We start from the raw sequence: 27,231 nt of genomic DNA, 5'->3' as shown, positions 1-27,231 counted from the left end.
GATGTGTGTAGACCCAGAAACAATATGTCAGTGAGTTCAGAGCAGCTCTTACAAGCTGTTTTGCGTTATTTAGACTTTAATTTGTACCTCCTCAGCTGCTGCAGCTTGACATTTGTCATAGTGTACAGAATACATCACATTTACTTGTGTCTATTACCCAGTTATGAAACATAGTTGTACTACACAGCGTACAACCTCCTCACAAATCCCAACCATTATTTTCTAGCTTTCAGAATGTAAGGTCAACTAGAGAACTACATCTCACTGGACAGTTTTGGAGTTCTGAACAGACTGTAACAACAGACATTCATTTTTGTATTTCAGTTGGGACCCAATAGTGAAGTACATTCAAGAACAGTATGAAAAGTACCTGCGGGAAGAAGCAGTTATCAATAGAAAACGAAGAATCCCTGATTCACGGGTCCATTGTTGCATTTACTTTGTACCGCCAACTGGACACTGGTGAGTACAAAGATACAGCTGGTCATTCACTATGTGTGCCACAGCATGCACAATGTAGAATAATTTATTTATTTTGTACAGCGTGATATGCTAGGTACATTTTCTTCCTTAAGCCTTTCATTTCAGTATATTTTGTTTCCAGTAATGAGGAGGTATGCTTTCTGAAATGTGCACTATTTGGGGTAAGGGAGGCACTACACCTGGATAGTGGGGTGGACTATATTTTGGAAATTTTTGATTAATTTCAAATCTTATGGCTACACCTTTAATGAGAACTGATACTAGTATGTGGTTGACTTGCAAACTTGTAAAGGTGCTGTTTTTTGTTGAGTGAATGTATCTGTAAGCAACAGACTCTGTAAAGTACACTGGTAGGTAAAGGTAAAGATTCAGTATCTGCTGGATATGCACATGTAGAATCAGTAGCACACCTTACTCAGGGCTGGTGACAGTTGACCAACTGGACCCTTGAATATGGAGATACAGGTTCAGAGATTCTCCTTCCTTAAATCAGAAATTAAGATACATTGCACTTATGTTCAACACCTGTGGTTTGTTTTCAGATGCTTGTGCCAGAGCCATGGGCTCAAGCTCAATGTCAAGAAATATATAGTTATCCCCTTTGGGAAAAACATGTACCCATGAATTACCACATTAAGTGGAAGTACACTAAACACCGAAAGTGTGATAAGGGACTTAGGGACACAGGTGGACAGTGGTCTCACCTTTGATAGCCACAACAGTCAGGAAATCCTTCTATGTGGCACACCTCATCACTAAGGGCTTTTCATCCAGAAAAAAGGAGGTCATTGTCCCACTGTACTCATTAGACCCATTATACATTACAATGCCCCATTTGGTATGTAACTCACAAGACATCTGCAACAACTGGAAAGGCCACAGAAATACTTCACTAAAGGAACCACAGGCCTAAAGCAGATGCCCTTTGCTGACCATCTAAAAAAAACTCCAGTTATACTATGTTGCATATCACCTACTCAGAGGCGATCTCTACTTAACATACAAGACCATGTCAAACCCAGTGCTGTTGGACATGCTACACTTAAAGAAATCCCAATCCATCAGAGCCACATGCTCCAGAGATCTAAACCTGGTCATCACAATGAACAAAACATGCTGGAGAGATAGGTTCCTGACCCAGAGACTCCCCATACTCTGGAATAGACTGCCCATACATGTCAAGCTGAGCGCCTCTTTGGCCATCTTCAAAAGGAACCTTGACAATTGGATGGGAGATAGGAAAGTCACCCCGGGGATTACATCAGTCACCCTGCTAGACAGGGGACCAGGGAAGTAAATATTCTGGGAAGAAATAGCCAGGCAATTGTTATGGCTAGGCTTGTATAGGCCCTAGGGCTGATAGCCTAGTATCAGTCTATGAACCTGTAATTGTTTAACGCTCACAACTGAGTAGTGGTGGAGTAGTTATACAGAAAAATTCAGTGTTCTGTACAGGGGACTTGTGAATAAGTGGACATGAAGCAAGTGTCACTTTTGGTCTTGAGTACCACATTTTAAGGCATTAATAAGTTGAAAGTGATTTCTGCTGCACCATAATGGTTAGCAGGGAATGCATGTGATTGTCCCTAGTTTGATATTTAATTATGGTTCCCGAAACTGCCAATAGATGTGTGTGCTATGTGTGAGTGAGTGCATGTGCTCATGGTGCAAAGAGGTGGTACTCTGTCAAAAACTAAATTTTGTACCCCATGCTCGCTAAGTGCTGATATTGATTAAGTCATCCCCACATCCCCAATCTGTATTAAGTGAGTAATTACAGTATCACTGAATGAATTTGAGCTGGATTTATGTTAAAGCATCAAATGCCAGAACAATATAACCATTATAAAGTAAAGAAAGTGACCAAAACTGCATTATTCAATGAAACCTGACAGAAAACAAAAAGCTAACAGCGAAGGAAAATGTTTTTGCAGGGAGCGATCCCCCCATACCATACCCCACACCTGATACACTTACTTCACAGTCACACAGTAGGGGAGAGAAGATAAAGGCCACCTGGAACAAAAGCCTGCCCCACTGCAGCAGGACTAAACTGTAGGGTCACACCATTAAGAGTGCAATGGCAGCAGCAGTTCAACAACTCTGCAGACTTTGCACACACATCAAACAACACTGAAAATGAGCTACTGCATAAACTGAATGATGCCGTCACACAAAAGTCTAAAAATACACTAGTAATTGAAAATGTCATTTAATATAATGGACAGTAAAACAAAAACTTCATTATTATAAGCTTCATTAAAACTGCATAGTCTTTCTGAGCTCTTAGTGGTAGTGAGACCTCAATTTAGTGAGGAGACAGGTTTCTACCTGTTACCTGTGAATGACCATGACAGACAAATTAAAGAGGTATTATGTTTGAAACACATTGTCAGATGTATTTCATCCTTTTTCTTGATCGCACAAAAGTCGTCTTCACAGTGGGCCCCCCAAGTTGAGTCTAGGCTTCCACAAGTCAAAGCCTTGAGCAGGCTTCTACTGGTCCACTCACACCTAGCTGGCCCTTGGTAGAGCCTCTCACACTTGTCTTGCAGAACTTGATTAGCACCTTGTGTTAGCTGACTAAATAAATGGAAGAGTTTATGATTCATGAATATAAATAAATACCAGTTAAGGAACCTGTACTGTCTTCTTGCCTCTAGCATTTTCTTTAAGTGCTTCCATTTATGGTAGTTTTTTTCACCCATTCCTGAACATTGATGGTTGATTTCACCAGGTTTGTTATGTTTGAAGGGACATATATTTTTCACTCATAGTGCCACTGCACGTAGAGTTTTTTCCCTCTCTTTCTCTTGGAGTCCTCCTGGCAGAAGATCCTGAGAGGACTTGTGTGTCAATCCATGAAACAGAGAAGGATTAAGGATCTTATTCCTCCAGTAATGCTCTGCCAGCTGACTGATTTTTGAGGAACTCTCTTGTTGAAGAGGTCCTTTTTGAATTGACTGTCCTTTCTTTCCCTCTAGAAGAAGTGAGTGCATGAGGTAGAAGGAAGTGTGGACTTGGTCCATCCTGCCTTGGTGTCTCTCATTAGGGGTGCTCAATTTGCACCTCTGACTCAGAGAATGCTGACATTTTTATCAAGTCTCAGACTGAATGGCACGTGCTACTTTGTAAGCACCTTAAGGCTGACTCCTTTCCCATCTCTTTGGTCCTGCGCTGGGGTTTTAGACTTCTGCATATAGTTATGCTAATGTCAAATAGTCAGACCATTGTTTGGGAAATTTATGTTTTTTCCTTTAATATTGGTTGTAAAGGAGTTCAGCTATCTGCTTACCTGTTTCAGTACCAAACTTTTTTAATGACCTAACCAGTGAAGAGTTCCCAGCAACTGAAGATGTTCCCTGTCAGATCTGCAAGACCCCATTTTTGATTTCTGATACTCTGAAAAATAAAATGCAATTCAAATAAAAAACACTGAATTCTGAAACTAACTGTTAACTCTCATCAACCCCATGTACCCCAGAAGTCAACCTTAAGGTACTTACAAAGTACATCCCTAAGAGCTTAATGGTTCAATATAATCTAGATGAACGATTACTTCAGCTTCACAGCTGGATATAGATTATTTGGGGAATCCCTTCAGATAATATTTTCACAAGGTGGATGCCTTAATATTTTGATCTCTTAAAGAGGAAAAACATTAATCCTATGAACTAGAACAGGCACTATTATTTATGTAAGTATTAAATCCCAAAGACATGCAGTAGGTGGATTGGACACTCTAAATTGGCCCTAGGTGTGAGTGTGCGCATGTGTGTGCCTTCTGTGGAAGGTTGGGCGCCGTGCTGGCAACTCGACACCATAAAACTCCACTGCCAATCATGAGCAGACAGGTGATCCGCTGTGGCGACCCAACTGGGAAAAGCCGAAAGAAGAAGAAGATTAAAGGCTAATCAGATGTATAAGAAGATGTCTATAGAAGTCAGTAGCACACATACCTCTTCATTTACTGGTAGCACAAACAGGGTACATGCAATGGAATGCCACTTATTTAAAATAGTGTGTAGAAATAAACTGATTTTTAATTTGTCTGGGGAATATCTACACTTGGTCGAGGTAATCGTACTTTGCAGTAAGGAGTCACTCTTTAAGAAACAAAAATATATTATGACAGACATATATCCTGTGCTTAATATAGCTCAACTCAGGCAGAGAAAAAGATCTTTAGAACAGTTTGAAGAAGTGACAAAAATTAAAGTAACAGAAATGAATTCAGATGTGATTTATTCATGGCTAGGTGCATTGTTCTGCCAGTAAGGGAAAGATCAGGAGCTTCAGATAACATCTTGATCTGTACTTCAAAATAAAACCCTTGGGAAATCAACTTTCCATACAGTGTCCATAGTAAGAAGAGACTGTACATGGCTTCTGATTGTTAGCTGTCACCTCTCTGTCAGACTCAGTGTTGCACCATGTGTTTGGGTCTCAGGGGTATGGAAACTGTAAAGGGTGGTGATATTTCCAGAACTGACTGTAGGATTAGGGCTATGACTGTGATATCCAATCCTGTATAAACTGTTTAGATGAAAACAACGTTCCTTGCTCCAGATGAGTATTACGAGGATGATACATCTAAACTCTGTTTGGATATGTCAAAAAATAAATGCATTTTAGTTTGAATTTTTATATAATCCCCTAAATGTGACAAATTTGCTAAATACAAGTGACACCTAAAGGAAAAAAGCACATTTTTTAACTGACACTGTTTTACAATACTAATTCAGCATCAAAACCAGTCAGTTCTTAGCTCGTTTGGCAGATAATACAGCTCTGTGTACTTTCCAGTTATAAGAAGTAGACCTGGACTGGGCCACTTGAAGAAGAGTAAAAGGTCAGTGGCAGCAGCAAACAGAATGGTGGGTGTATGCCCACATGGATAGATACCAGAAGTAAAGAGGTAACCCTTCCTCTGCCAGGGACTCAGTCAGACCGTACCTTGAGTACTGCCTGCAGTTATAGAATTCATAGAAGAAAACAATGTCAGGCTGTAGGAAGGAATCCAGAGAAAGCTAACAGTGCACATAATCATGTGAGTGACATGTGAAGGGGTCATCCTGAGGAAGGAGGGAGGGAGCACAGGTAATAGAATGTATTGACTAACTACTCCTTGCTCCTCAAAAATACTTTCTGCAGAAGAATTGTGGATCTATGGCAAGGACTACAAGATGACTGGTGAAGACAGACTCTCCAGATTCATTCAGCAGGAGATTGGAACAGGTGAAAAATGGGTAAGGGGGAATTTAGGGTTGGAGGGCTGGTCAAGTGTTAAAAGTACTTCAAGGGAAGTCTAGATATACTTGTCTCCTTCTGCCAACAAGCAAAGATAATGTAATGTAACTGAAAATATGCCTACGGCAAATTGTTTAAAAAAATCATCCAAACTATTTGAAATGTATTGATTCACACTCAGTCCTCCTGTGTGAATCCTAGACCCAAAAATGAAAACACAGTTGAAAATTAAATATGCACAGAAGGGCTGGAGCTGGACTTGGGAATACTGTATGCCCAGCATTTAGCTTTTAATTTCAAAGACAGGAGTTTGAATGGGTAAGACCAAATATGACACTAGACTTGCTGCAGAGAGAACCTGTATAAAAGTCAGTTATTGGATGATTTAAGTGAAATGACACTGAGTAGGAGGCTTCTGTGTGATCTAGCAAGTCACAACAGTTTGTTAACTAATTGCTCCACTAAATCTAATGGTAACGACAAATCATCACAACTGAAAAAGAGTGTGTTTCCAACCAGAACAATCCCCTCCTCTACACCATTTAATTATATATAATAACTTGCAAGTCGCAAAACAGAGGAGAAAGGAGAAACTCCCCAAAACACACATGGCTGTTACACAAACAACGGTGCAGAAGTACATGGAAAAAACAGAAAATTCTTCAGGAAAGTTTGGGCATTAGTAATATTAAGGAAATTTGAGCAATTAGTTACAACCTGATCAGATTTTCCTTGATGACTCATAAGGAAGCCAAGCAAGGCCAGCATTGCCCAAGACAGATGGTCACTGACTCACCAAACGAAAGAAATGAAGCCTGCAGGAAACAACACATACTGTTATGGCTTTTCTTCCCAGATATCTGCAGTTCATTATTTCCACAATTCTTTTTTATGCAGAAGAACATGTAAAAGTATGTGTAAGAATGCTTTCAAAGGAAACATTTACCTTAAGAGACAGTAGATCAGGATAGAAACCAGATATCACACACACAAAGGGCATCAAAAACAATTTCACTGAGATGAGTAGGCTGAACGCAGTGTGAGTGACTGATACTCTGAATGAATGCCTTTCTGTATCACTTTCACAAATCACTGAATTGTGGATAAAAGTTATGGCTGAGTTGGTGTTGGAATTAAAGGTTAGGATTAGACATAAGTTTATAGATAGGATTAGTGTATGCGAGGAGTACTGTATCTTACAAGAGGAATATGTTTTAATGTTTTTATTACTATTATTATTATAATTATTATTAATATTTTGCATTCTGTTAGTCTTCTATGCAGTTCTTTTCAGCAAGGTGGACTCAGTGAAGTTGCATTTAATGATGTGATTTTTTTTTTGACAAATTAACTTAAATCAAGATTAATTGGATGCCTGAAAAGTGTTCCTGCAAGGAAATACAAACAAGTATTCCATCATAGCTGGTAGTGATTCTTCAGTGCAGTCATCCCTATAAGAAAAGCCACAGTCATCATTTATAAGAAACACTCAAGAAATTGGTTACTTAGGACAGATGTTTCAGGAGCTGTTAAGTAAGTGTGACTGCAGAGGTCTGGTGAGCTTAATAGTCCTCTGCAAATGCACACACACACACCCACACACATATATATATGAATATATCTATATATATATATATACATATATATATATATATATATATATATATATATATATATATATATATATATATATATATATATATACATATATACATATATATATATATGTGTGTGTGTGTGTGTGGCTCCCCTGTGTTTGACCGAATGTACATTTGTCTGACAATTGCAGGGTGTGATTTAATGTCGACTTTACGGATGGCTGAAGAGTAGATATGTCAATGTTATGGAGTGTTGATACAGGTACGTGGAGTTCGGGGAGTGACAGTGTGCGTGTGTGTGTGTGTGTGTGTGTGTGTGTGTGTGTGTGTGTGTGTGTGTGTGTGTGCATGTGTGTGTGTGTGTGTGTCTGTGTGTGTGTGTGTGTGTGTGTGTGTGTGTGTGTGTGTGTGTGTGTGTGTGTGTGTGTGCGTGTGTGTGTGTGTGTGTGTGTGTGTGTGTGTGTGTGTGTGTGTGTGTGTGTGTGTGTGTGTGTGTGTGTGTGTTCGTGCATGTATGTGACTTAGGGTTAGGGTCAAGAATGAGGGAAGAATGGGTGTTGTGTGTTTGTGTGCGAGTTTGTGCATTTTAGGGTAAGGGTAAGGGTTAGGTTATGGGACAGATGTAGCATGTTTTGTGTGTGTTGCATATGTTTGTCTGAGTATGTCTTGTGTAGTGGCAGTATTATGGGAAGGTTTTAATAATGTTAAGGTGTAGGGTTATGGTTGGGGGAAGGGTAGGGTTAGGGTTAGCACCCTCTGCTAAGGTGATGCAGAGGGATTGAACGATGGGGAGTGAAATGTAACAGAAGGCCACTTATTCCACACTAACACAAGTGAATCACATCTACTTTGGCCCTCTTCAAAAGGAACCTTGATGATTGGATGGGAGAAAGGAAATTCACCCCAGGGATCACGCCAGTCGCCCTGCTAGACAAGGGTCCTGGGAAGTAAATAGTGTGGGAAGAAATAGCCAGGGAATTGTTATAGCTAGGCTTGTATAGGCCCTAGGGCTGATAGCCTAGTATCAGCCTATGAACCTATGAACCTATTAAGTATCAGACTATGATGCCTGCCAGCACACTAGCTAAGTATTATTAAAAACATAAAAATAATAAAAGTTTGCAGTTCAAAAAAAGAGTTTGGCTAGATAAGATCAAACATGAGACCAGACATGTTGCAGTGAAAGCATCCATAAAAGATAGTTTGCAAATCATGGATCAATATAAATGTGGTTGATATATTGCTGGGTCTCCATGGGTCATTTTACCTAATCCAGTCTGGCATTACCTCATGGTATTCAGTGCGTACTAGTTAGGGGCACTGCAGGATGAAGGGGCAGGTGCAGTGGCCGTGAGTACAGGTACAGCTGGCACACTTCCTTATAAAGAAATTTACAATCTAAAAATAAAATTGCTGATGCTGCAGGAAAAGACGTGGTCACTCATGTGCTGAGTCCACACTGCCTGTCTGTTGACATTAACATTTTTTCATTATGCAGCCCCACTGTTTTAACACTTAGAGGTTACTGCTGTATGGCACAGTGTAATACTAGTTTGCGTTCCTTTATTTTGTACTGGTTATTTTATTATTGCAGTATCTGGTGCACATAGTTTGATTTATACTTTTCAGTAACATTTTATTAAGGAATAACGCTGTTTCACCAACAGTACTGTTGACAGTGCAAATTGCCTTAAGGGATTTAACGTTTATTTCTGATATGAAAATCATTCTTATTAATCTCATCCATAGTATGTAATATTTGATTATGTTAAATACAGAGTCTCTTCAGTATTATCAAGAAAATATATTCGGTATATGTGTTCTCTGAATTTTTTTTTCAACATAAAAGGCCTCGGTTGCTAACAGTAAGTTATCAGTCAATCAGTTGGTCAAGTCAACAAGTACATAAATAAAACTTTTTTTTTCTGTTTTAAAAGTGAAGATGATTAAAGTGCCATCTTTTTTACAATTCTGATGTGAAGGCTGCCCAGCGGCACCACTTTTCATTCATTTATTCCCTAAGGGAAGGTATTCCTAAGACAGAGAAGTATGTTATCTTCTGTCAGAACAAATTTGTTTTCACTGCAGCTGACAAGTGGAGAACACATTAATTATGTTTAAACTCATGTCCGACCTCTAATTGTTATATTTCAAACCAAGCTGGCAACCGATACCTGAGAGATGTGATACAGTTTAACTTCACATGCTCAGCAAGCTTCCGGTGATTGCTAGCTGTGGCCTAGTTTTCCTTGTGCGGAACTGTGTGATACTCCTGTGTTAAAATTCAGTGTAGTATTTGTTTGTAGAAAATTCTTCCGCAGACTGAAGGTTAGCATATGCTGGACTCTGTTGTTCTTACACTGTTCCAGAAATATTGCATTTCCTCTAGTTCACTACTTACCTGAGATGTTTGATGGGTAATTTATAATTTTTCCAAATGTGTCATCTCATTTCCTCTATTTAAAACCAGGATCTTGTGTCTTTAGTGACAAAATAACATTTATTAACACAGTGGCTTTTTAGTAATACATATTTTCCAGCTTCTGAATATTATGAGATGATGCCCCCCCCCCCATTCTGTTTCATGTATCAGATGAGTGGTAATGACAAAGCTTACTGGACTGCGCACACCTGAAGTCACACAGTCTGCTCTTCATTGGCATTATTATGTAAAATAGTAATGGTGTATTAATAAGCCCCCAAGAAAGCTGAATGTGTGTTGTGAAAGATCATAAGGTTATTGTCAGAGGAAAGTGCTTTTTTTTGTAAACGTGTTTATTAGAAAAAGCAAAGTTCTTTACAGAAGGCTGTTCTAATAGTCATCACTATAGAAGAGTTAAAAATGGCATGAAAAGTTATTAAAAATGTCTTTCAAAAAGACTTCTCACTAGACCATCAGTAAAATCTTTTTAAATGCTCAGTCAGATTTTTATTCTCATGTACTCCTTATACAGGTCACTCCTAAGTGTGTGTGTGTGTGTGTGTGTGTGTGTGTGTGTGTGTGTGTGTGTGTGTGTGTGTGTGTGTGTGTGTGTGTGCGTGTGTGCGTGTGTGTGTGTGTGTGTGTGTGTGTGCACGTGTGTGCACATGTGTGTGTGTGGGTGTGTGCGTGTGTGTGTGTGTGTGTGTGTGTGTGTGTGTGTGTGTGTGTGTGTGTGTGTGTGTGTGTGTGTTTTATGATATATTTACATCCTTATAGTTACCCATGAATTCATCTTGCAGTGTTCTTCTGGATTGCAAAATTAAATCCTATAGAGCACACATTAATGTCTGCTTGTCACTTAGTAGCTAGATTGTGCTAAAAAACATCAGGAGCCATTGAGAAGGATGTAGAGAGTGAACCACAGTGAAGTCATACACTGAAATATGTGTATGTAGTTAGCCAGTAATAGCATTATACATGTGTAAAAAGTCACCAAATGACACTGTCAGTCCCAGTTTAGCTGGGAATCATTTACCTGAGGGAATGTTTACATTTAGTGGCTCATAACTTATACTAGTACTCAAATCAACATTACAGTAAGCTATTTCTGTAAGATTTTTTAGGAGAAAACTTCTTACATGGACAACTCAGATGCAAAAATTCTCACTTTTAGCTAAATACTTTTTAGCAAAGTTTGTTCAGCTAAATGGTATTCTATAAAATTGCCTTTTTTCCCATCTAGAACAAAGTTGTATATTGTGTCCTTCACTGACGTCAGTTATTTATCACTTCTGAACTTATGCTAACTGCCTTTTTTGATTATGTGTACTAGCAACACAGCACAGTGCAGCACTGTTCAGATGGGGTTGGGTGATGCTCCCTTTCCTCTTTCGGTGTTTGCTGCAGCATGCATCCTGCTGTCTAACAGGTGACTTACTGTGTCATAACAAGATTTGGAATCTGATGAGAAAACTTCAAACCTCCTAACAATCAGCCTGCTGTCTAACAGTGGGTTTCGTCCCCGTGACACTTCAAAGGTTGCTATAGATATTTTGCTTCTACACAGAATGTGCAATACAGAATGTTAAAGCAATGATGTTTGGGGAATCTATTCCAACAGTGTCCAAATTTGTGGACAGAAAGGAATGCATGAGCTGTTTTGTGGTGGATAATAGATGGAAAATAACGTTATATATATTTTTTCCATCTGATGAGTGGTTACAGTACATTGTTTACTACTACTTAGAAATTTTGTGGATGGCCTGTAAAGAATTAGAAGAAAATAATGATGGAAAATCTGAGTGTGAAAAATCTATGAAGATTGGAATTATTTAAGTAATGTATTTTAGGGTATGCCTAAAAGCCTTTCTTTAAAATCTCGAGTAAGTTAACTTCTAGAGGCTGTCTTAAAAGAGAGGAAAAGTTACATCCTCTCCATCTCTATCTCTCACTCAGTCTTTTCTCTGCTGATTATTTCTGTATATAGTGCAAAGCTGCTTATACTTGAGCTTATAGTATAGTAGCCGAGTGGTTAAGATCAGTACCTCAGAGCTCTAGGGTATAATATTCATTTTAATCTCTGGTCAGTGAATGTCTGGAGTTATCCTGCTGTCCATGACTATATTCCCTTTATGTTATACCCATTTATGTGTCTATTTATTACCTTTACTATTGTTGTCTAGATTATGGCTGAATAGTATTCATGATGACTAGTTCATTTCCCCAGTTAATAAAGTATAATCCTATCACCTATATCCCAAAAAAAAAAAAAGATTTTATACCGTACTGAGGATGTGGACTGGAGTGTTACACCATTGAAAAGACATGCTAAAATGAATAGTTTGAAGCCCAATGAAAAAAACCTAGAAGTTAAAAAATTAATAATATATATATATATATATATATATATATATATATATATATATATATATGCATCACGTAGTGATAACTTCCCTGCTTCCCTCCCTACATTTGTATGTCGTGGAATGCTGAAGTCTTTAAATCCTAAAAGTGTTGGCATGCTACAGAGCAAAAGTAATGATGCAGTCTGACTGTAGCAGTAAAAGGACTTTAGGCTCATGGAATTCCATGCTATAAGAATGACCAACGAATGACACTTAGTTGCTGCTTATATGGAGAAACAACTACTTAAAATAATTCTCTGTGTAGCGTTTCAAGATTAGTAGTTTTTGTTTAAAAATATTACATTATTTGGCTACTACCAACAGGTGTGCGGACAATTCAGATGTGGGAGGAAGTCACCATAACAGATGACTGACATTTTTTTTGTCTTTGTACAAGTAGGGCTTGCCACCTGGCAGAGTGTAGCAAAACTCCAAACTGAGCAAACCTGTTAGATGCAGTCTGTTAAGCTACATCACTACAGAAGCCAAGCAGTCAAAATTAACCGTGTGCCCCAGTAGGAACTGACTATTTAAAGTCAGGCAGCCTGATCCATAAGTGGAATTCAACTGTTCAGGAAAATTGCAAGTGGAAGCCAACACTCCCACCAGAAACTGATATTTTATTTATATTTTGTGTTTTATTTACACTTTCTGGACCTGGCTAGTCCCAATAGGCATGCATCCTTTTTTTCTGGTAATACCCAGGTGGTCTTCATATAGATTAGCAGAAATTTGGCCAGATCACTAGAGAACTTCCAGTACTCCTTTTAGTAACTGCCATGGGAAATTTTACATCCAACTTGGCTATCACCAACTAAGGCTCATGGAATCTTGGTTTAATTTATCATTGAAAGGGTGACACACAATGATGTGTATTCCCCCCCCCCCCACACACACACACAGCTGCAGCACTACAGTGTTAGTTTTTGGAAAATTATTCCAAGTGCCTAGAGTGGATATAAAGCTCAGCACCAAAGACAAGTGCGCTAACTGTTGAGCCAGTGACAATGCACTAATGGTCAGCTTCTAGCAAGCAGATGAAGTGTGTTGAATAAGTCAGAACCAGGATTAAACCAGGATTAAAAAGTGGTTTCTAGTTACAGCTTGGTGGTCTTCTGTAACTTCTCTGTGGCCTCCAGTTGCCTTCTCTAGTTTGTGCATTAGAGTGCAGTGCCAAGAAAAGTAAATGAACTAAAGAGATCAGTCTGACGCAAAATATTTTGAAATACCAAAGCTCTTTCATGTACAGTAGGCATCCCTTTTAAGTCTCTGACCTTGATTATTCTTTTTTAAGTTTAGGAGGTTCTGACATGACAAAATCACCAGATTTAATCTCACACAAGAATTAATCTCACACTACACAGGAAAAACAGGATAAATAAATTGTCATGAAAGGGGCATAACTTTACTTCATAAATTTATATGAGTGACCGAAGACATTAAAAAGATACAAATAGAATATTGGCTTTACATTAAGTACAACTGTTGGCAGTTTGCTGTTCATCATATCAAAAATGTTTCTAGCTATAGTTAAAATATACAGAAGTTGTTTGGCAAGTTATCATTCGGGTGATAGTGGGTAGGGTGGAGTGAGTTACATAAAAAAATGGATAGATTGATAGACAGGTAGATAGCTATAGAGAGAGAGAGATACTTGTGCTGTAATTAGATGATAGAACTTACTAGGTAACTGGATGTTAATTGTGTAGATGTTAGAGAATTAGGCAATATTTCCAACTCCAGACATGGTTTTGTAGATGTTGTAACTGAGGCTTTAAAAGATTTCTTGTCTGGAACAGAGCTTATACTAAATAAATGGCAGTTTATTCCATAGATCCTCAACTCTGATAGAAACCTGCTATTGCAATGTAGGGATAGAATCATATGACAAAATAAGACTTGCAGATTTTTGGGAGTGGCACCCAGCAGATAGCTTGAATTAATGAATGGCATATGCTGGAATATAACAGTTTATGAGCTGAGTGAGAGAGAGAGAGAGAGAGATGTGATTCAGATGTCAGACATTCTGGATCAGTCCAGTGATGTAGGCTTCCATGAGATGATAAATCTGCCCTTAGACCACATGCCTGTTTGTCCACAGGCCTTTGGCAATGACCCTTTGGAGGGCAGAATGTCTAAGAATCCTTGCATGTCCTACTGAAGCAGCAATCACAGTTCAGCTTCCGTGGATGCCCTACCCTAGGCCCCTGTCACTGATGCATGCCTTGTGATATCAAAAGGGGAAGATAAGATCCAATAGTACTCATTTGGAAGAACATGATGGCCCACTAACTTTAAGTCAGGCACTCCTGTTCTGAAGCTAAGGCTTCCACTGTTTATGTGTCTGCAAAAAGACATAGAAAGTTAAGCACTGATCAAATAGCCCTAGTCCCCTGTAAGCATTTGTACTACCCCCTGGAATTAGGTGCAATTTTTTTCCCTGTGCCTACCTCAGGTCCTCCTGGAGCAAGGTCATGTCCTGCCCTAAGCAGTCCAGCTGGGCTTAGATATTCCCAAAGCTGAGGCTATTCCTTCTGTCTTGGGAGCTCTGGTAGATGCTATTCTGGCAACATGTCAGAAACCAGCCAGCCAGCCACCTGCTCTAAAGAAACCAGACAGGTTTTGTAGTCCAAAAATCTCATAAGTACCTCTGTAAGAACTATGTAGAGGATTCAGCTGTAATGTCCATGGATCCAGAGAATGGTTTCAAAATGTTTTTTGTTCCTGATACTCTCTCAAATTGTAAAGAAAGAGAAACAAAGATGGTTAGATTTGGGGGAGAAGGTTTATTCAGCCATCACCTTGGCCTTTAAAGCTATTAATTGTCAGACTCACATGACAAAGTTTCAGGTAGCTTTCTTGGACCAACTAAGAGAAAAACTTGGTCAGCTGTCTGATGAGGACCTGACAGCAGAACTGTAGGAGCCCAACTAAACAGCTATTCAGGTGATGACGTACTCAGTTATATCTGAATATGATGTTGTGAGTGTAGTATCTGAAGTAGTAGCTATGGATTCAGTAATCAGAAGACATGCCTGGCTAAGACTTCAAGCCCTGTTGTTGGATGTCAAAGTACAGCTCCTTACAGAGCACTTAAACAAGGAGATTTTTTTTAGGAGCTCTATTAATGAGGTGTTTAGAAAAAGTGAAGAAAAGGTAAAGGTTATTCAAAATGTCCAACAATTTTTTCACTGCCCTCATGCAAAGTATGAAAGAAATTGCCCATCAAAACCATGTCCATACTGTCACAGGCAGGGGAAAGGTAAGCCAGTAAAACAGTAAGAAGGGGCAATGTAGAAAAACAGCGGCAGAGAAAGAAAAAGGTATGTTCCATTGGACCCCATGGATTTTTTATGACCAGGGTGCAGAAATGAATGTGTGAACTTTTCTGCATTCTTATTCCAGACCCACACCCTAGTCTTTCATCCCATGCAGGATTTCTATAAGACTGAGAGAGTCCATGCCAAAGTGGCAAACAATCAGACAAGATAGAGGAGTTCTACAAATCATTTCCTAGGGTTACAAATTACAGTTTGTAAAGATTCCAAAGATGGCAACATTTTCATCCATTCCAAAAGATAAAAGACACATAATTCCACCTATTGTGCAAGGCCTTCTGACACATGGGGAGGGGGTTGTGGGAGGGTTTCATAAACAAACCCTCATACCCTACTCAAAGCTTTTCTTAATCTCCAGAAAAGGATGGACCTTGTATACCCACTCTGGACCTCTAAAATTCAATACTTTCCTTAGGGTCACAAAATTCAAGCTATTGACCCTGCAGGTCCTGTTACCACTTGTATTTTTCCCAAGCCCTTATGATTACCCTAATTCTGAAGGATACCTCCACATTACTACCCACAGTGATGGTTTTCTATGGGCTCAGATGAGTCCACATATACCCCTACTCAGACATCTGCCTAAGTCAAGCAGTGTCCCAGGGGGAGGTGAAAAGGGCCCTCACTATCACTATGGAATACTTCCAAGGCCTTGAGGTTTTCCAAAGCACTAAGAAATCCAATCTCACTCCTTCCCAAAGGATGATCTTTATGCGCCTACTACTAGATTTCAGTTGCTAGAAGGTCTTTCTGTCATCTGCGTAAGTGTAATAGTTGAAAAATATTTCCAGAGTCTACCTGAGGAAAAGGGTTTCTATCATATGTTCGGATTCACTGTGTTCGAATGTTCAGATTTCCAAACAACATGTTCGAAACTCAGAAGACCGAACACAGTAAATTCCGAACTAAGCATTTCAGTAAAGTCGAATGTCAAACATGTCGACTTTACTGAAATGCTCACATCCTCTCAGCATTAAAACAAACTTTTTGCAGGGGGGCTGCACCTCCCTGCATCCCCCCTTGTCAAGAGCTGCATCCCCCCAAACCCCCCTACTTATATATACAAGCTCCAAGATCGCACTACAGTAAAGGAAAGGGTACATTTCCTGATCCCCACTTTAGTGCAATCTGCACCACAATGCCGAACCTTGTAATAGCGAACGTTTGCTATTACAAGGTTCGGCATTCTGCCGCTCGCATTTTCAGATATGCAAATGAGGTTTCACACATATGTCAGTCGCACAAAGTGCGATCGACTATGTGATAGTAAACTGGAGAAAATAATGTGTCTGCCAGGAAAAGCCTCAGTGTTCTGAGATACATGGCTTCTGCTATCCTAATGCGACCCAGATCCATAAGTAGTGTACCATGAAGGGTGTGGCTGCTCCTACCACAAGCTTTCAAGGGCAGTGATTAGCAGGTGCCACATTGCTTTATTAAGCTGCAAGGACATTTTTTTTTTTTTTTTTTAATTCTTCAACTTTGAAAATACCCCTTTTTTGCTCCTCAAGTTTGAGTTGGAGGGTGCAATTTTCAGGAAATGCATAGGGCATAAGATTTCCTAGCTACAGTTCTAATGGTAGCTATGATCAGATTCTCTGGAGAAGATGGTTGCCATAGTATTACCCTGCATATTGAAACAGCTAGAATGGTGGCCTAAGTCAAGCAAAACATGGGTATTCACTTAATTCATGAACTTCCGATCCAGACTCTGATTATAAATGTTTCAGCCTTAGCTTGGGGATCATTCACTGAAAAATTCATGTTACAAGGAATGTGGAATGCAAACCAAAGAAAGAAGCATATAACTGAGATGGCACTGATTCAGGCTGTTCAAGCTTTCCTATCAGTGAGGTTGGGAGGGGGTGTTCTACAGGTGGTGACAGATACTACTATCATGTGGTATATCAACAAGCAGGAAAGGACATGCTTGTACACCCCTTGTAGGCTAGCCATGACTGTCTGAGTTCAAGTGATAAAAAAGAATTCGAACCAACGACCAATAACCAATAAAAAACTTCGTTCCAACACGTTTTTAAGGCTTTATTACACCAACATCCACCAGATTGAGCGCTTTCATCTGTCCTAAGCAGATTTCTTCAGAATACTTAATAATCAGTGCCAAACATTTTTATACTATTCTTAAACTACATAATTATTCAATTAAAATTGATTAACTTAAAATTATACAATTAGTCTCTAAAATTACCTAAAACATTTAACCCTTTGGTAAATTCCTATACTTCTTTCAAAGTTTGATGTTAAAGTGCAACTGTACATATTAATACATAGATATTCTAACATTTTAAAACAATTATATACCTTATGCAATATATTCTTAATACAAATACAAATGACAATAAAAATGAAAATGTAAAGAAACATGACCATAGTCTAAATTCAATAAAGGTCAACCAAGTAAAGTTCCTTGTCTGTTGACCTATTTCATGTTTTTAAAAAATGCTCATATCCATTAATACTAAAAATGTCTAAATATTTATTTATATAAATCTATGAGGGTTTAAAATTTTATTAAACTGTATGTGCAGGTTATATTAATCTAATAATATTACCAGAAAGCCAAGGAATAAACAAAATTATAGTAAAATATAATAATGGGAAAATTATAAAATTATAAAAATAGGAATATTTAATAGAATAGGAAAATGAGGTAAAATATGAAAGAGGAAAGGAAAGACACATTACCAACATAAATTATGTTTTAAAAAACATAATTTATGTTGGTAATGTGTCTTTCCTTTCCTCTTTCATATTTTACCTCATTTTCCTATTCTATTAAATATTCCTATTTTTATAATTTTTATAATTTTCCCATTATTATATTTTACTATAATTCTTGTTTATTCCTTGGCTTTCTGGTAATATTATTAGATTAATATAACCTGCACATACAGTTTAATAAAATTTTAAACCCTCATAGATTTATATAAATAAATATTTAGACATTTTTAGTATTAATGGATATGAGCATTTTTAAAATGATGAAATAGGTCAACAGACAAGGAACTTTACTTGGTTGACCTTTATTGAATTTAGACTATGGTCATGTTTCTTTACATTTTCATTTTTATTGTCATTTGTATTTGTATTAAGAATATATTGCATAAGGTATATAATTGTTTTAAAATGTTAGAATATCTATGTATTAATATGTACAGTTGCACTTTAACATCAAACTTTGAAAGAAGTATAGGAATTTACCAAAGGGTTAAATGTTTTAGGTAATTTTAGAGACTAATTGTATAATTTTAAGTTAATCAATTTTAATTGAATAATTATGTAGTTTAAGAATAGTATAAAAATGTTTGGCACTGATTATTAAGTATTCTGAAGAAATCTGCTTAGGACAGATGAAAGCGCTCAATCTGGTGGATGTTGGTGTAATAAAGCCTTAAAAACGTGTTGGAACGAAGTTTTTTATTGGTTATTTGTCTGAGTTCAAGCCCTACAGTCCTACATAACCCCAAAGGCAGTCTACCCACCCACTTATCAGAATACAGCTGTGGCTCAACATAACAGATTAGATGAGGATCCACATGAATGAATGTTGCACAGGGATATCTTCCTATAGCTTGTACACAGGTGTGGTGTTCTAGACATAGACCTGTTTGCATCCCTAGACAATTTGCAGCTGAATAAATTTTTCTGAAGTGCACCTACAAGGAGGCTTGGACCATGGATATCTTCTCCATCATCTGGACATGTCTCTTCCTGTATGCCTTCCTTTCAGTACCTATTGCTCCCCAGGGTGATGTAGGAAGAAAGACACAAGAGGCCAAAGACAATGTTGATTGTGGCTCAGGTAGGACTTATTGTCCCCCTTCATGGATGTCCATTTTGGGCAAAGCTCATGACTGACACTCAAGTTATTGTGTTGACAAACTGTACTTTTGTTAGCCATTACATCAGAAGGATTTCTGATCTGCAGCCCTTCATGTGGTGGGGGCTTGCACTGTGATCCATAGGGAAAGATGAGGCTTAGGATCAGCCTTAACTTTATGCCCAAAGTAGTATCTGAGCTGACACTCAGATTCTACAGCTGCTTCTATTTTATCCAAACCCACAGAACAAGGGAGAAAGGATACTATAGGTTCATAGATTCATAGGTGTTTACTAGGCTAACAACCACAAGGACCTCTTTAAGCCTAGCCATGCATCCCAAATCCCTGACAAGTTCTGATACCCTTAATTAAGCAGGGCTTGGGAGATGAAATATATCCAAGCCGTGGCCTGGGAGATGAACCATTTACAGATTGCCTGAGTCCATTAGAGACACAGGTGCAAAACCAGGGATGAATTTCCTGTTCTCCATCCAGTTGTCCAAGCTGCACTTGAATTGGGTTAGGGAGGAACTCTGCTTCACATGGATGGGGAGCCTGTTCCAGAGAAGGGGTAATCTCTGGGATACATACCTGTCTCTCCAGCAGGTCCTATTTATATCAAATTCAAGGTTTAAGTCCTTAGAATGGGTAATTTTGGTGCTGTTTGTTTTGCGGATATGCAGGAGGTCCATCAGAGTGGGGTCTGAAAATGCTCTGTATGTCAGGCATAGATCTCCGCTCAAAAGCCTGTAGGAGACGAATTACAGGGATAGAGCCTTGAGGTGGTCTGCATAGGACATTTTACCTAAGCCCTGTTTTTTTTAATATAGATGCCATACCTTTGTTTATAAGTTGCACAACATAGAATGATTTCCTCACTACTGTAGATGTATGATGGTCAAAGGCTAGATTACTATCTATGTGTGTCCCTAAGTCCCTGAGTACTGGGTCAAGTCTAGGGGGTGTGTTGTCAGTATGATAGCTACCAGGGGTGAATGACTTCCTGAAAGATATTATTATACATTTCTTGCCATTTAGTTTTAGTCCATAGGTCTGACACCGGTTGTTTGTCTGTGTCAGCTCTTCTTGGATAACATTTGTGTCAGTGTGAGATTCAATGACAGCTCCTAATTTGCAGTCATCTGCAAATTTAGTCAGCCATAGACCACTGACATTGGCCTTGACTTCAAAGAAGTAAATACCAAAAAGGAGCAGTCCAAGGACTGATCCCTGAGGGACTCCACTTGAGACTGGCCTCTTTATAGAGGTTGACTCCCCAATTCTAACTTCCTGGGTCCTGTCTGTGAACCAGTTGGCTATTCACCGGGTGACATATGAGTTTGTACCAAACCTCTTGAGTTTGTCAACGATGCCTGAGCGGGGTATTGTGTCAAATGCCTTGGCCAGGTTAAGGTAGGTAGTGTGAACCATTTTGCCCTCATCCAATGCTTTGGTGACCTTCTCAAAGAAGTCCAACAGGTTGACTAGGCATGATTTGCCCTTGAATAAACCAAACTTGGTTGGGTCCAGTGACTGGAGGTTTACTATATCACTATTGATAATTTCCATGATAATTCTTTCCATGGTTTTACATATAAGACTAGTGAGACTTATGGGTCTGTAGTTTCCAGGGTCTGTAGATGGCCCACCTTTATGCAGAGGGATGATTGTTGCTGTTCTCCATTCATGAGGCATGAAACCTGTTTGGAGGCTATGGTTAAATAGCAATTCCAGAGGCCCTGATAGGTCATGCTTCATGCTATTTAAAAGTCATCCTGGGATATTGCCTGGGCCCATTTATGCAGTGTTCTTGGTTTTAGAGAGAACATTGAAGACCTGTTCCCCAGTGATAGCAGTGGGAGTTATATTTGATGGTAATTCCTGAGGGAAGGTTGAGAGGGGAGAGGAGTAAAATTAGAGCTAAATTTATCGGCCAGTAGGTTTGATACATCTTCTGGCTCGGTATATGTGTCTCCATTTATAATGAACTCTGCACACAATTGTGTGTTGCCTTTGAAGTTGCAGACATAGCTAAATAATGCCTTGTGGTTGTCCCTGGCCTGGGAGGCCTCATTCACCTCAAATTTGGCTTTGGTAGACTTTATTTGTCCTCTGAGATGTTTCTTTAGTTTGATGAGAGCACTTTTACCTTACTGGGTATTGTACCTCCTAATTTTTGCCATGATTTTCTTCCCTCTGTCATAAAGCCTATTGATTTTGTGATTCCACCAAGGTGGCTTGTTTTTGAGTTAGTTCTGTACTTCTTTCTGGTGGGTACAGCTGCCTCTATGCAGCTATTAACATGCTTGTACAGGGCTTCTGTGAACAGTTCTGCATAGGCAGCAATGTTTTTAGAGTTTATGGGGGCTTGAAATTTTGCCAGGTTATGACCTAATACCAGGAGGCTGGGTCCAGGTTTTATTTTTACTTCAAAGGAGACCAGTTTGTGGTGTGACCTTACCAGGGAACACATTACAGTAGGGGGTGTGCTGCACTCTCTCATATTAGTGAGGGCCAGATGCAGTATGGCTGCACCCCGGTTGGTGTATTGGCTGTCTGGTTCAGGGAATTTGTGTCTACAAAATCCAGGAATCTTTGTGCCTGTATGTTTGGTGTTGTATAGGATTCCCAATTAATAATGGGGTAATTAAAGTCACCCATGAATATGGTATTGGGTTGGACGGTTAGTGTTTCTAATAAGTTTAAATACATGGTATGGGGTTCCTGGGTCATAGAGGGGGACCTGTGGAAGTATGAACACTAACTGGGGTCAAAAGGGTGATAGCATTTACTGCAGCAATGATTGGTATTGGATTTTGCCTATGGTGATTTGAAGATGGAGCAGCTCAAGTGCGTTGTCCTGTTTGACTAGCCTTGAAGTATATTTATTTTTGATGTAAATTGAGACACCTCCACCTTTAGCCCCTGTCTATGTAGTAGCTGGTCAAAATGTGTGGCCGCTGTTATAACCTTCCACTGTTGTGCATTCCACGGCTTTAATCCATGTCTCAGTGACTTAAAAGTCAACCATTGTGACCAGAATTATACTGCCTTTTTCAGTGAACTAACCTGATTTGAAAGTATTAGATTCTTTTATAGTCAAGTCCTTGCAAGAATGAGCTGGTCAGAGTTCAAGTCTGTCATTGTTTTGGCCATCGGTATAATCAAGTGTAAGTACCAGCATGACTGGACATCTGAGTATGTCTGCAAGAGTGGTAAGTTATGAAAGCTATATCAGAAGAGAAATTGTTTTCATTGTAGACAATGTTATGTTTTCTGGATGAGCATAGACAGCTGTATACTGTATAGCAAGAATGAAAGATCTCAAGTCATTGAATCAACATTGTATCAGGCATACCAGGCAGGAAAAGTAGGGCAGATTCCAAGCAAACATCTGAGTGAATGGATTACTATATTACCTTCTGCTGAGAGAAAAATAAAGAGGCTTTTATGAGGCCCTACTCCACATGAAAGACAGATACTAAAGCAGCCTCTATCAGTAAAAAGTATTTCTAAAGCAGCCATGTGGACTGTGTACACATTTTCCAAGAACTATACATTGGATTTCCAGTCCACAAGACAGCAATGCCTGCCATGATAGCCATTACCTCTTAGGGAAACCTGCCTCGCGGTGATCCTTATGAAGAATATAATAAAATCACATCAGTAAACTCACCAAAACAGTAGCGGCTTGAGACATAGGCTCACTGCTGCAGTATATGCTACCACTCTTCCGACCCCAGTTAGTTTCCATAAGTCTACTGCAGTAGATGCCTGGGAAGTGGAAGAGGGTAATATACCTGCCATCAATGTATTATTTTCTAGAAAAATGTGGTTGGTAGTGGTCATTACGGCCAACCCTTTTCACCACTGAAGACTGAAAAACAAATGTATCTGAAAGCTTTACATTCATGAGGACTCCACAGACTAAAGACCAGGGCACTGTGTCTCTGTTAAATACAGAGCAAACCGCTCCCCCTTTTATCTTTACTTTAGACTAATTTCCTGGACTAGGGGAATTGTCAAGCTCAGGACATTAGCAAAAGGTGTGGAAGTCAGACAAAAAAGGTTGTGTTAATTATCTTGTAGATACATATTCATTAGTCATGCAGCAGTAATACTGCTAAAACATCAACTGCTATGGTGAGTTTACCCACATAACTTTATCTTTCATAACAGTTTAATGTCTCTTTATTCTAAGCATCTTTCTCTAAAAAACTATGAAAGTGAGCTACTAAAATTCACTTTCGGCACCCCTTTTTGCTGTGCATGTATTTAAGGCGTTCTTTTCACACTACTTTATGCATTGGAAAACTAACAGAAACTAGAAATGCTTTTTGGAGGGATGCATAGGAGGTTAAGCCTAAAAAAATACAGACATGCAGTCAAGGCTAGGCGTTTTTACAGTTTGAATGCGATCCTCTTGTGGGTTCTAAAGAGCCTCCCTCTTCTTGCAAGCAATTTTCAGTGATAAACTGCTAACTCTGGTTTTGCATTCTTCAACCATTAGCAGGTCTCAGTAGCACATGGTTGTCAGAAAGTGCTTGTCCAATGATTGGTTGATGAATGTGACAGAATAGTCTATGTGAAAAACAGTTGTAGGAGTATTCTTTGAATCAGGATTCCTCGTCTTGATTCAGCTTATATTTAAAAGAAATACACGTCCACTGCTTCTTAGACAATATGCACATTTTTGTGATGCCTGTGGCATGCTCAGAGTAAAAGGGCTCTTTCTGTAGAAGTACTTGCAGCCAATTACTAGCAATAATGTTCATCAAATGTCGGTTTGTGAAAGCATAATCAAACACAATAAAAAGTACAAACTTAAAAATTAAGGGATGGTTTAAGACTATAAGAAGATGACCAAAATTTGTGACTTGTAACTTTTCAGCCAGCTATGGTTTGCTTTATCATGATACTCTAAAAGTTGCTGTGTTGCAAATGCTTTCACTGTGGTGTTATTACTAGTAGCTCATGTTACTCAGAATAGCAAACATGTCCAGATACATGAAAAAGTGTTCTTATCCTGTTATCAGTTCCATTAAACCTTGAGCAAGGCTGTGGCATATGTTCTGAACTTGAAGTAATCAATTTAACTATTTTGCAGGCTGCGGCCTTTGGACATAGAGTTCATGAAGCGACTTTACAAAATAGTGAATATTGTTCCAGTGATCGCCAAAGCAGATACCCTTACTCTTGAAGAAAGAAAAGACTTCAAAAACAGGGTAGGTGACATGATTATTAAGCATCTGCATTTCTTTAGAAGCTTTAGTAACATAGATCAGGACAATTCTTAAATTGTTTATTATGACTGAAAAACATTAACTTTTTGAGGAGGGATGTTGCTCTGGCACAATTAATGTAATTGCCCACTTAAGTTGTGTCATTAGGAGCTCACACAGATACACAGACACCATATTCAAATTATTTTCATCCATTTCACTACCTAAGGGTATAAAGTCCTAGAGCTGTTGTGGTAAATATTGTAATAGGTAAAACGTGTAGTCATACAAACACTCTTCACTTACTATACTTTGCTTAGTCAAAGGTGTGTGAGCACCCATCTGTTACTACACCTCACTTAGTATAGTAATAATTTTACTTTGCTGTATGGTAAGCATAGTTTAAGATTCTGCTATTTCTAATGTAAAGTTATATTTAATTCAGTATTAAAGCCTCTGTAATATAAAGTGTATGCATGTAGGTGTTAAATAATATATTGTAGTACAAATAAGTTAGAGCCTTGCCCCCCCCCCCCCCGGCTTCTAGTACTCTGTAGTTTTCTGGCCAAATTAGGCAGTGTGTGCTGAGTGTCATGTGGTTGACAACAAGAATCCCAAAAACAGACTGGTCATTTGCATTCCTTTACTCTACTGCTATTCCCTGAGAATAACACATAAAACTGTGTGGTGATAAGTATTTTGTAGCCTATTGGCATACTCTGTGTGGACAAGCCGCATGGCATGATACAGCACATTGCTATTCCTTAATTGTACAATTGTTACAAAAATATGAGAACTGACTGGCTGTTAAGACACATGCAAGATGATATTACAGAATGTGATGAAAGCACCCATTTTGCCCACTATGGCACAGAAACAGCAACATGAGGAACTGGCTTGTCTTGTGGAGGGATGACACCCTGACTGAAATTTAGTGAGTGGCAGCCTATGTGCTGGAGTAACTGACATGGAAGGGGAAGGAGTGAAGAGGCAGTGCAGTGAGGAAGAGATAGGTGTTGATGAAGAAGGAGAGAGCTGACAATGAAGGGGAGGGGTCAATGAGGAAGGGGAGGAGTCAATAAGGAAGGGGGGAAAGAGTGATGAGGCAGTTCCCGATGGCCTTTTATAGGAAGGAAGTTAAGGTGTTTTGTCATAGGCCTTATCTCCCACTAATGTATCCCCACTAGAAACTAGGGAGCTAGAGGGAGACGTGCTCAAACTGGGTGGGATTGTTTGAGGTGCTACATCAGTTGTTAATGCTAGTAATGAGCTCATGCTATACCGACTGCATTTCCACTCAAATATGCTTATGCTCAGATGGAAAGGTTGTGTAGCAAAAATCCCATAATGGCTTCCTGCATGGTGACTGGACCATATTTACCTCTCAACCAGAATAGGGATAAATTGTTAAGCATCATAGTGACTGGCCAAACAGTCATCAACACAGTGAGAAGAGGCAACAAATAAGTGCTGTATAGGTAAAAGCATCACAAATCCTGACAATTGTGAATGTCATAACCTAGGCTATATCAAGAATCATTTTTTTTTAATTAAAGAAAACAGTATCTCCATTACAAATATTTATTATCTCTGGTTGGTGGGTTATTAGATTATGCATATTGTTTGTAGTCATTTTCCTCTAGCTGTCTGATTTTCAGGCAGTGTAAGTCTCATATCACAATATGGTTGATAAAAACCAGTAATACTCTGTAATGCACATTCTAATTTGTGAATTAAATATTCATGTTTTATTAGGATAATGTAGTTAGTTGTAATTTCAGCAAGCTGGAGCATAATTTAAATATATACTCCAGCATCCAAGAAGCACTAAGTTGCTTCCTTTTTGGCTCCCAGTTAGTTATTGGCTGTAGGTGGCACAGTGCTACAGCAGATAGCATTGTTGCCTCACGACAAGAGGTTCTCTGGTTTGATTCTTGGCTGAGGTGGCTTCTGTGCAGAGTCTACTCATCCTACTTGCATTTGCATGGGTTTCCTCCAGATGCTCCTGTTTCCTCCCACACGCCAAAGATATACAGTAGGTGGATTGGACACTTACACTGGTCATAGTTATGTGAGTGTGCATGCAAGTATGTGGTATGGAAGAACAACTGCTGCAGGGCTAGCCACCCAACAGTGTGAACCTTGGCTCTAGATGATTGTCACTATTGAAGTGACAACACAACCCCATGTGCAAATATAGGAAAAAAGAGTTGTGGATGGATGGATTTAATCAAAATAGAAACAAAATGTGTAATACAAACCATTTCACTCATACTACCAGTCATAACAGTTGTGTTTCCAGTTTCAAAGCCATCTTGATTTGTATTTGCCCCTGGAGTTTTTATGTGGTTTGCATTTAATACAATGTATATAAAGCACTAACCTGAATTAGAAAAAAAAAAAAACATTGTACAGAAGCAGTAAAGCACTCCAGGCTTTTCTGATACCTACTTTATCCTATTGAAGGTCATGAAGGAGTCAGACCTTACCCTGCGTCCAAAGGACATATGGTGGAGAACCATTTCTGGATGGAATGTCAGTCTCTTGCACTACACAGTAAACGGACACATATCTACAAACACATACACACACAAACAACTGGAGGCAATTTGGAAAATTTCCAATTCACATACCTGCATGTGTTTAAAATGGGGGAAAACAATGGAACAGT

The 27,231-nt window shown here is 38.9% G+C and overlaps 1 protein-coding gene across 4 annotated transcripts in view; it reads left to right on the top strand.

The window, feature by feature from the left end:
• LOC122816479 (neuronal-specific septin-3-like) overlaps positions 1 to 27,231 on the top strand; it is a 1,898,421-nt gene that overhangs the window by 1,778,705 nt on the left and 92,485 nt on the right. For all 4 annotated transcript variants that reach the window (XM_044089300.1, XM_044089301.1, XM_044089302.1 and 1 more), the window contains 2 exons: positions 325 to 462; positions 24,446 to 24,563. In XM_044089300.1, coding sequence (XP_043945235.1) covers positions 325 to 462; positions 24,446 to 24,563 — 256 coding nt within the window. The remainder of the gene's footprint in view (positions 1 to 324; positions 463 to 24,445; positions 24,564 to 27,231) is intronic.

Source organism: Protopterus annectens, chromosome 12.part0 (assembly GCF_019279795.1).
Source record: "Protopterus annectens isolate FY-2018-M chromosome 12.part0, PAN1.0, whole genome shotgun sequence".
NCBI lineage: Eukaryota > Metazoa > Chordata > Ceratodontiformes > Protopteridae > Protopterus > Protopterus annectens.
Note: the sequence above shows the minus strand (reverse complement) of the source record. Positions and strands in the feature narration are given on the sequence as shown.